Source organism: Corylus avellana, chromosome ca2 (genome assembly GCF_901000735.1).
Source record: "Corylus avellana chromosome ca2, CavTom2PMs-1.0".
In the NCBI taxonomy this organism is placed as follows: domain Eukaryota; kingdom Viridiplantae; phylum Streptophyta; class Magnoliopsida; order Fagales; family Betulaceae; genus Corylus; species Corylus avellana.
In genome coordinates, this window is record NC_081542.1 from 872,920 (window position 1) to 884,206 (window position 11,287).

Below are 11,287 nucleotides of genomic sequence, written 5' to 3' on the forward strand. Positions count from 1 at the left end.
TGCTTTAGAATCTGGTTGGAGTAGAGTTACATGGTTAGGCTTATTTAATCGATTTGTGGAAGTGACAATTTGGAGCTGAGTCCCGACAAGGCATGTGCTCCTCCACCTTGCCTTCCGGGTGGAGTCAAATATTGAGGTTGACACAACAGTTTACATTTCATACAAAGCTTAGCCTACGAGATACACATATCCTACCCAATTACTAGCTTAGCCTAGTAATTTCCTACGGAGTTTTGATTTAATTTATTCGGGTCATCGGTCCATCTGATAAGGTAACTGTTATCAAATCAAATTTTATAAAAATTTAGATAGCTTAAAAGAAGGGGTTGCGAGATTCGCATCTTAGGCACGCCCGACAAGTAGGCCTTATAGTCTCCCTCTCTTAAACTACTCAAAAATATGTAAAATTCAAACAACTAAATAACATTGGAATCCTTGTCGCTCTAGCAGCTTATTCTTAGGCCATTACACATGCCCTTTTGCAAACCATGTATGCTAAAAGGTCAGATTAAGTAATTAAATGCATGTCAATTTTGCTTGAATAATTTCCATTATTAGAGAGAGAGAGAGAAATAAAAAACCAATGGACACCCATCTACCAGCTTATAATACTTATTTTCTGCTTTAAATAGTTGTTTCTGCTGGTAGAATGTTGTGCTCCGATTGATGGGTTCAACTTGGCTATAGAATTAATCTCTCTCTCCCTCTCTCTCGCTCTCTCTCTCTGGGAGTCTAACGTCAACGGTACAGGACAATTCTGGTGTACCTAACAAGGCCACAAAGTTCTGATGTCCATATCAGGGAAAAGAAGCAAAGAAACAGAGCTATTGGTTGATCCTTATCTCGTGCTTCTAATGTCTATACCAAGATTCCTAAGTGGTCGGCCTTTTTTGTTTTTTTAACGATTTCTCGTGGTTTCCACAATATCTCTATTGTTAGTGGAAGATCTTTTACAAGTCTTCTTTTGAATATGTTTGGTCTCACACTTTTGGGTCTGGTAATAAACTTTTCCCATTTCTGTTCTTAGTGGGCAAAGTCTTATAACTCATCATTTCATGATTTAATCTCAATTGCCAATTGGGGAAGTAGGCCTTAATACAGGACTAAACTTTGTCACCTTTGCATATACTTTACCCAAATTTGTGTTCGGCCCAACTGTGATGTAATGTTTGCGGATTATAACAAAAATTGTTAGCTCATTGGTAACAACTCAAAAGGGTTGAACCCTAAGCTCAAGCTTGGGCATCTCATGTTAATCGCAGCTGCCGATACCAGAAGCAATTATTTGTCATATTGAGAGATAGAATATTGACATTCACTTATCAAAAACAATACTGGAAAAATCACATCCAACAAATTCCAATATAAACATTTAAGTTCAAGCATGGGCATCTCATGTTGATCGCAGCTGCCGATATCAGAAGCAACTATTTGTCATATTAGGAGATAGAATATTGACATTCACTTATCAAAAACAATACTGGAAAAATCACATCCAACAAATTCCAATATAAACATTTAAGTTCAAGCATGGGCATCTCATGTTGATCGCAGCTGCCGACACCAGAAGCAACTATTTGTCATATTAGGAGATAGAATATTGACATTCACTTATCAAAAACAATACTGGAAAAATCACATCCAACAAATTCCAATATAAAAAATAAATCAAAATTCTTTTTTTCCAAAAATAAGTTAATAATACATGCACAAGTGATGTACATTACGTATTGACTCAACCCAATACCTACATCATGAACATGGACAAAGAACATATATACATGCACTTTCAATCTTCCACTTTAAGTTTAACACCTAACTGTATTAAGCAAACATGGTGACCTTTGGCTTTGATATCCATGTAAGCATTGCAGATACTGCAATTCCAAATTTACACTGCTATTCCCATAAAAAAAAAAAAAAAAAAAAAAAGAAGCTGTGCCTGTGGAATGAGACATGACCCACATGATTATAGTTTCATGTCCTTCACAATTTCCTCAACCAAATCTCCAATTATATGAAATTCCATCTCTCTTCCCAAAACATTAATCTCATCATCCATCAGTACAGACCAAGGGGTTGATCCCAGATCCTGGGTCACCATACTATCAAGAGAGGAAAGAGATTTGTCCGTTGAAGGGTGTAAATACACACGGATAATCTCGCACACACAATCCAATAACCTTCTTCCACGCAAAGTTGGGAGGATAGAGGAATGAATCATTTTACTTTTGAATGTAGACATGATCGAAAGTGGTCCAAGAATAGTTGAAAGTGTTTGATTTAATAAATCAAGTAGCAGCTTGTGATCTACCTTCTCATTGTCATCCTTGGCCGATTTTCTATAAGATTCTTCCACTTCTTCAAACACCAAGTTACTGATTGGCTTTGCAAATGTGTCCCATCTGAAAAAGGATGTATCAGATGATCCATCATACAAGCCAGAAGAAACAAGAAGATCTCTTATGTAAGCTTCTGTTGGGTCCTCCAGCTCAACCATTTCAGACTCATCAGACTCTGGTTCGATTGTTGTGTCCTCGGGCCCATGAGATTTAAGTTGATTTAGCTGCTTCCGCAGCTCTGTAAAATTGAAAAATTGAAAACAGCACAAGAGAATTATTTCACATGTCCACGAGAGAAAACACCACGAAAAGTAAGAAATAGCTTAATATATTTTATTACTGCAACAAAGCCCAACCTCATTTTGTTGAGAGTTAGAGCAAGATGTTTCCAGTCTTCTAGATATCTAAATCAAAACTAAAGATTATTCCCTCCCAATGTTTTGACCCAGGCTTCCTGAAATTCTTGGTTTGAGCTATAACATGTAGAACACCGAGTATTTTGTTTCAATTAGAAGAACAATCTCATTTTAGAGATAAAACAATACTTTCAAAGGTAGTGGACCCTGATAGCAGGATCAATGTCTGAGTTTTATCATACGGTTGTTGGGCAGAAATTATGCGCCTCAAAGCACGTAACCTAAAGATACTCTCTTGTCTATTGAAACATATAACAAACAGAAGTTCATCTGTAAATTGCAAGCAGGCGGCAAAGCCATAATGGAAATATGCCTGTGGTCATGACTCAAATGAAGTCAACCATGCAATGAGAGACATACAGCACAAGTTATCTACAGTCTATCTTCATATATAAGCCACATTTAGAACATATGTAGGATTTTATGTGTCAAACCTAGAAATCAATTGTTTCCATACCATTCAGATTGAAGCTGATCTCTCTAAAAACCTGTGGCACACCATTATCTTCTCCTGGAGTTGCATCCGGTGTTGACATGGGGCTGACATGATCAGCTTGCCTCCAGAAATCTTCTTGAGCACTGCTGCACACAGATGCAGGACTAGGAGGCACCTCAGTGGAGTTCTCCTAAGACCACACAATGAAAGATATGTTAATTTGAGAAGAAGAAGAGATGGAAAACAATTGAACCCATAGTAATCCTTATATACATAAAAAAAATTAAAGAAACATAGTATATTCTTACATGCCTCTCGCCATAGTTCATAAGAATTGTTGGTCCACTCATGATATCTCTCATAAAATCGTGTTCACTGCTATGTGATTCCACCATTGATTGCATCTTTTTACCAAATAGCCTCCCTCTAAAAGCAAAACTATATCTGAAATTGGAAACTTTTTCTTTAAAATTAAACCTCTCTTTCTTCTGTTTTTTTACATCCAGTGTCACATTATCAATGGCTTCATGCTTTCTCTGGATGTGGGCACCAGTTACAATGTGACGATCTTCCAGAAGAAGCTTCCCAAATGATGTTCCTGATACAGGGGCTGATAAAGACCTAAGAAGATTTCTTGGGGATAACTCTCTCTGGAGCACTCCATCATCAGACCCATGCCTGAAAGATCTGGTTTGAATTTCTTGTTCATCTTTCACAATCTCCCGGCAGCTCACCTCATTTCTGGCCTTCAACGTATCTCTAACTTGTTTTAGTTTGGCCTGTTCATTATCTAACGTGTATGATGAAGAGGCCACTATGGGAACGTCAAGATGTGTCTCTTGCTTGAGAACATTCCTTAGTCTCTCTGACAAGAATTTTCTGGTGTCTCGGCTGATGAAATCTGGGGAAGCTGGTCCATTGAACTGAATGTCACTTCTATATGACCTTGTTGATTCTGACCGGAGCAAATTCCTTCCGAAGTCCCTAGTTACACTTTCTCGGACTTGTTTTGCTATATGCCTAGCAATTTGTTTGGGATCTGATGGCTTTTCACTGAAAGGGGTCTCAATTCCACTTCCTCGGCCAACAGAACCCCTCTTAACAGTTTTCCCTTGCAGTTCACATTTCAACCGCTCCTTCACCTCCTCAAGAAAATCTTCTATACTACCTCTATCCTCTAAAGTGCCCGAGGAACTTGGCCAAGACTCTTCGTGGTAAGAAATCCTATCAGGACCAGGCCTCAAGATCACTATCTTTGTGGGAGCAGAAGATTTATCCAGCTTCTGACTAGAACTCATTAGGGAAGACTGCTCAAAATCTCTACTCATGGTCCTGCTTCTCAATGGAAAAGATTCCTTCAGCTCAGAAGGGAAAAAATCCAATTTGTCTCCATGTTGCTGTAAGCTGCCTCTTTCATGTGACATTTCCTTTAACGTAAGACTCTTAGGTTCTACGGACTTCTCGCTTCCTCTTCTCCCAGAAGTTGAATAAATTGTCATCTTTTCCTTGTTGAGGTCCTCTTGAGCAAGTAGTCCAGGGATGCTGTCAAGTTCAATAGCCCTAGAACATTCCTTAAACCTGGCTGCTTGCCATGCTTCAAATTCTTTCTTGAACTTCTGTAGTTCCTCCTCTTGAGGATGTTCTCGACGCCTCTGTTTTCCTAACTTCTGCTCTCTGCTCCATCTATCAGCACTTCTGTCTTTATCACAGTAAGATGAGTTGAGTTCCATCAGTGTCGAAGAATTTGAGTCAGAAGAGACATGACCAACTGAGCTCTTTCCACCCATTTCCTTCTTTGAGAACTTTACTCCCACTTTTTCATTCTTTTTGTCAATTGGCTGAGATACAGAATTTGTATCTGATGGCAACGTGTCCACTCCCATCAGCCGAGCAACAATGCTTGGAGCATTTTGTCTGTTGTTTGATTGTTTGGATACTTCCTCCTTTATCAATTTCTTCATTGAAGCCTCAATTGGATAACAGTTCTTTTCAGACCAGTCTTCTTCCACTTGATGAGAGTACTGATAATTAATAGCAAGTACATTTAGCAACAGATTACTACAAGATATATGTGAAGCACTTTTATATAAAAACGGTAGGTAATAATTAGAAACTTATTCAAGGAATTTTACTTCACCTAAACAGTTAAAACCTAGCTAAGTCTCAAAAGACTGAAATATAAATAATGACGACCATAGATCATGGAACTCCTGATTTCACAACGCATTTCTTAGGTTCACCTCTCATAGGAGTATATCCTTCATAAAGCTGATAAAAAAAATTCACCATTTTTTCCACAAAATGAGATTAAAATAACGACATGTTTTGAAAAAGCTAACACAAAGTACCCCAATACTGAGGAAAGCTTCAGTCCTATAAATCTGATGTCCCATAAATTGTCACTCCCAACTCCCAAAGACTTCACACGACCATTAGTACACACTTGTGAAAACCACAAACTCACTACCGCAAGAGTGTAGTCTCCACATAATACAACCACCTTCTCAAATTAAAGCTATAACAAGGCATGAGATGAAAGTTACCGGCACATCTTGTACAGCATAATAGTTTTCAGAAGGTTCTACTTGCAGCTCCAGTCTATTCTGAGGAGCTCCAAGGCCTGCAAATTAATGAAAATAACAGAGTTACTTTCTAAGCTGAGTAAGAGAGTATGATCAACAACAAACAGAGCAAGTCATTGTGTCATCCATCTTCTGGACGGACAATAGTCTTATTTCTTAATGTTGGTATGATGTGAAAGTATAACATCCATCAGGACTAGATTTCCATAACCTCCAGCTTAACACCTTATTGACAAAAGACTCCAAGATTTTGTTGATATAAATCAGGTGAGTTTCTTTTCTCATCAATGCAAGGCACACCCAAGAAATTGATACCCTGAACTTTCTAATCTTAACTGCTCAGCCAACCAACTTTGTATATCACATCACCATACAATCAAACCATTGAGCTGTTTTTATTTTTTACTATAGATTTGTATCGATTTTGGAATTAAAACACACTGAACAATTTAAGAGCATGACTCAGTAAAAGAAAGGGTTCTTGATACTTACCGCCAACATTTCTCTTCTGGGTACGAACTTTCCTGGCCATGTTCCCCTGATGGAAGTCAAAAAAGTGCAAGAGGCCTCCCATGCAGCCAGTGGGCCTACCAAAATGCAGTCATCCCCTTCCTACCGAGTTACTGCTTCAGCGTATGTATTATCCCATGAAAACCAAAAGTTACTGTTTTTGTATTCACCTTATACCCTGCAACAGCATAAATCACCCAGATATCTTTAAGATTGCATTTGGGTTTCAATATTAAATTCGAATGGCTTGAATTATGCAAGGAAAATATAATTGTGTGTGTGTGTGTGGTGTTAGTGAAGTTCATGGACAAATTGGAGCCCCATTTTACATGTGAATTTGAAATGATAAGAGCGAGAAATCTAGGAGCTGAATTCATAGAACTCTCATACGAGCAACAAAAATCAAACCAGACCCAATTACAATTTTGAATCTTGGAAAACATAACAACATCCAGTCAACTAGGCCTACCACAATTGCTTGACTTCGTTTGAGACAATTTCAGTTTGTCCAAATCGTTGGAGAAAACCCAAAACAATGTACAAAGCTATAAGATTTTCTTACACCGCTTCCTACACTTTCTCAGAAACCAAACATGTCAATACCGAAAAGCACAGCGAGAACTTACCGTTGAGAGAAGAAAAAGGAAGAGCCCACAAAATGGAATCGCATCGGCAACAGAATTGGAGTTGTCGGTTCCAAGATTCAAAAACCAATGAGGTTGTGATGAGTGGTGATGAACAGGGAGAGAGGGTGACGTTTGAAAAAGTGTGAATTCAAAGCTGGGATTTTGTACACAGTTGGAGACCCCAAAGAGAATGAAGAAAGCAAAAAAATAATAATACAAGCAGTAGTTATTACTAAAATAATATATTGATGCAGACAGGGAAAGAGAAAAGCTACAAGCTTTTTAGTTTACGAGTAGAATGGAGGTTCGTTGCTGGACTAGGCCACCGGAAAGCGAAGCTTCCATCTCCCCTCTTTTTCTCTTTTTCTGTTTTTTCCTCCTTTTTTTTTTTTTTTTTTTTTAATTATATCACGTTTTTCATGAAAACTTCATTATTGGATCAAAATTAATCATTTAATTGATATTTTTAACTCATAATTACTCATATGTTAAATTATTACTTATTTTAAAATTTTTTAAAAAAAATTATGAAGTTAATTATTTAACTAATATTTTTCACAAAATATGTGCCAAGTAAAAAAAAAAAAATTATCCACCAAAATATATTATTATTTAACTATATATATATATATAAAATTTCTAAAATACAAAAATATTTATAAAACACTTAAAACTAATTTGACATTTAAATCATATTAAAGAAAAAAAAAAGAATATCATTTAAAAAAAGGGAAAATAATTAAAAGAAAGATGGGAGGTACGTGTGATTAATAATTGTTATTAGGCATTAAAAGGGCGTCAAAGAGGGGAATTGTACCTCCCTCTTCAATAAATTGGACAAATAATGACAACATAATTAAGTTAGTATTTACACCTTTCATCTGCATGTACGAATGCAAGAATATTGAATATTGATTGTGATTTCAAATTAGAATATTAAGGTTACAAATCTAAATTCAAAGCCCATTTTGTTGATTTTCATTAATTTTTTTTATTATTAGTTTAAATAATAATAATAATATAAAAATTATCATATTAATCCAATAAAATAAGATAAGTTAGAGTATAATGAGTATGTGGGCTTCAATGTTTTGTTAAATAAATGGCTTCGCTTCAAGGGTTTTAGGAGAAGGAATTTGCATTTGCATTATTATATAACGTAGGATTTGATTGATTTGTTGTGGCACGTACAAGAACAGCTCAGAGACAGTTTGATGTTGCCCACGACAGCTCCATTTGGCGCCAGAGTACATGGGTAGTAAGGAATTTGCCTTTTTTAGTTTTTTTATTGTTTTCCTGGATTTGGTCCTTCCACGGCATGCCTGCCTCGTGGGAATCACGCTCCCTGCCGTTTATTGGCTTTGACACCCACGCTCCCAGGATGCGCCTGGGACGTTCCATTACACTAAAAAATGCGTCCTTAAAATCACATAAATATAATAGAGCCGCTTTGCTTAGAAAATAAATAAATAAATAAGTCATAGAGCGGCTTTTTTGACTTTTCTTCGGCGCTTTGCCGGTTAATTAGCATCTTCGGATGTGTCCCTAAAGGCTAAAATGAATGATTTGGATTTAATCACGTAAAATAAAAAAATTAGAAAAAGTTGAGGAGGTCAGAGATTGAACAATAATTTTTTTTTTTTTTTTTTAATTGAAGGCCAAACTATGAATGAAAAATCAAATAAACAAGTCATAGATACTATTTGGCCGGAGGCAATTTCTCTTTATATCAGTGATATTGTTTTGGCAAATCATTATTTCTTGTTGATCGTTGATTAATTAATGAAAGTTCAAAATCATTTTTCTCAAACCAAAAAAAAGGGAGGGATGGTCAACTATTCAAGAGTGTAATTAGAATAGGTCGATCATCTTGCTACTCTTTATTAGGCTGTTTGTCATTCCGAGGGCCTTACTATTTTTTCATTACCACTTTTTATCAAATTTTTGTTTAAAAATATAATTTAAATTGTAGCTATTTTAATGTCAATTTGAGTTAGATGTAAACCGTGTCGGATACAAATCAAGCTTCATATATAGCCTAACATATAAAACTCACTTGTAGTTCACATATTGAACTAGAGATACAAGCTGCTTTTATTATCCATCTAGCTACTTAATTAATCGGTCATCATAGTCTTAGTAGTAAGATGCAATCATTATAGAGTGCATGTTGTGGCATTGTGTGTTGAAAATATGGTTTCTTTAAGTGTTAAGGTAAAAAAAAAAAAAAAAAGAAAAGAAAAAGAAAAAGGAGTCGGCTAGTCCTAGCATGGGAGAGACATTTTTAATTTTAGGTGCTCTGCTTAGAAGCATGGGAGAGACACATCAAGCATGGATTAAGAGAAGCAAAAGAAGCATCTTTAAATACTGAAATAGACACAACCTTTTCCGATGTCTATTGCTTGTCCTATCCTCGTTGAATTGTCATCTGTCCACAAAAGGTGTTAAATGTTGTAGGATTTAATACGAAATTTATGAGTTATAATTGATAAGTTTATAATGTTTAATTAAATGGGTCTAATTATATTGACTTATATAATTTTATACATGACACGCGATAATAAGATTTAAATCCAACACACAACCACAATTGTCACTCTAACATGAAATCATGCCATTTAAAATTATAAATGATATGATAATGCTAGCAGAAATGAGATATTCTATTTAGAGCCTACCTAACTTTGCTAACTACGAAGTTATCATCTGTAAAATGTAACATTGACCTCCAAATAAATCCTCTCCGTTTCACTTAGAATGAAGCGATAATCCATCAATACGATAGAATTAGTAATGAACTAACTTGAAATATTTTTACATTAAAAAGGGAATGCTCAAAGAAGGGATATTTCTTAAAAGCGTGGTTCCCTAGAAAAGGGAAAAGGGAGGAAACCCATCTCATACAACTCATGAAGATGAAGTTCTTTATGGGGGGGAGCTTAGGTTGTAAAGTGACCCATAAATAATGACACCAAGAGGGAAGAGCCTTTGTCATGTGCACCAAAGCCTTGTGCAAGTGAGATGAATACGTGAGTGCATTATAGCTACTGAAGCTTTTGTTCGCTCAATTGGGACCCCAAACAAGCGGGGACCAATGTCTATAAAAGCTTTTTTCACTACAAAACGTGGCGCTATCACAGCTCGACAAGTCTTTGTTGGAAAAGTTAGCCCTCTATTATTTCCGGGGCCACCTTTAGGCAGTGTTTGGACTTGGATTTGATACCAATCGTTATTTAATAATTTGTGTAGGCCCCGACTGGGCCTTTCAAATGATGGTTCATATTTGGGCCACTTCTACGCACATCAAGCCCATTAGGCCTGACTTTGATGGAATGTGCTTCACCTTTTATAAAGGGCCAAAAGTTGGGCCTATACCCCGGCCAGGAAACCCAAAAAAAATTCCTATGAACTTGAGAAAAGGTTTGGGAATTAGTTTCTTCAACAAACAAACAAGTCTGATTTGTACTTAGCGATTCAAATGGTAATATCATCTGGGCGATTACTAAGCGCCTCTCTACCATAGTTGCTGTCATAGGTGACCTATTCAATCAGCAGTTTCTTTTGGGATGTACTCTCTCATTCTCGAAGGGGATGCAATCAACATCATCTTAGTCATTTAAAATTCGGATCTCTTCAAGGATTGAAACTTTGCTTCCATTATTTCGGATATCTATTTTTTCTTACTATCTTTTTATATCTGAAAAACTAGTAAAGTTTCTAAAAGTGCTAATGTTCGAGCACATTTGTTAGCTAGACGGATTGCTTTCAACCTAGTGTTCGGAAACATTTACAATTGGTATCCCATTCTTTCTTTCATTCGGATCAAGAATAGGGAAGATCCCTCCTGGTAACTATTTCCTCATTTGCTTAAAAAAAATAATAATAATAAAATTTAAAAATTTTGCACCTACTCAGGACAAAAAAAAAAAAAAAAAAAAAGGAAAAAAATAAATATTTAAAGGCCTAATCTTTCACATTTAAAATGGTGTTCATTACCACTAGGATCTATACTAACAAGATATGTAATTAATTATGTAATTCCTTCTATGAAATTTATTGTGATTTGATACGACATTAACACCTGATATACCTTTTATACAAATTTTTAAAGTTTAATCCATCGAATCATTGCTCAAGATATGCACATCCTTGGATTATTAGACTTTAATGTATTAATGTATTAAAGTACAAAATTAATGTATGAGAAATGTTAGATGTTCTTCTAGTGTTTTCTTAGTATTCTCTCAATTATGATGTGGCTTTTAAAATTACCAATAGATTAATGATGATTTTAAAAGCCACATCACGATTAGGAGGATACCAGGAGAACATTAGAAGAACACCTAGCATTTTCCTTAATGTACTATACAAGATT

General features: G+C 35.9%; 1 protein-coding gene across 1 annotated transcript; it reads right to left on the minus strand.

Annotated features, from left to right (window-relative positions):
- Positions 1–1,734: 1,734 nt before the first annotated feature.
- LOC132168914 (uncharacterized) lies at positions 1,735–7,199 on the minus strand. Its single transcript, XM_059579998.1, has 6 exons — positions 6,913–7,199; positions 6,269–6,464; positions 5,738–5,814; positions 3,503–5,215; positions 3,216–3,384; positions 1,735–2,580 (listed from the first exon to the last, which is right to left on the minus strand). The coding sequence occupies exons 2-6, from the start codon at positions 6,348–6,350 to the stop codon at positions 1,970–1,972; spliced, it is 2,652 nt and encodes an 883-aa protein (XP_059435981.1). The 5' UTR covers positions 6,351–6,464; positions 6,913–7,199; the 3' UTR covers positions 1,735–1,969.
- Positions 7,200–11,287: the final 4,088 nt, after the last annotated feature.

Excerpts from the sequence above, each read along its gene's own strand:
- LOC132168914 (XM_059579998.1), bottom strand. The coding sequence starts at position 6,350 with ATGGGAGGCCTCTTGCACTTTTTTGACTTCCATCAGGGGAACATGGCC. Across the intron at positions 5,216-5,737 it reads ATGCTGTACAAGATGTGCCG|TACTCTCATCAAGTGGAAGA; the intron begins GTAACTTTCATC and ends ATTAATTATCAG. Across the intron at positions 3,385-3,502 it reads TGAACTATGGCGAGAGGCAT|GAGAACTCCACTGAGGTGCC; the intron begins GTAAGAATATAC and ends GTGTGGTCTTAG.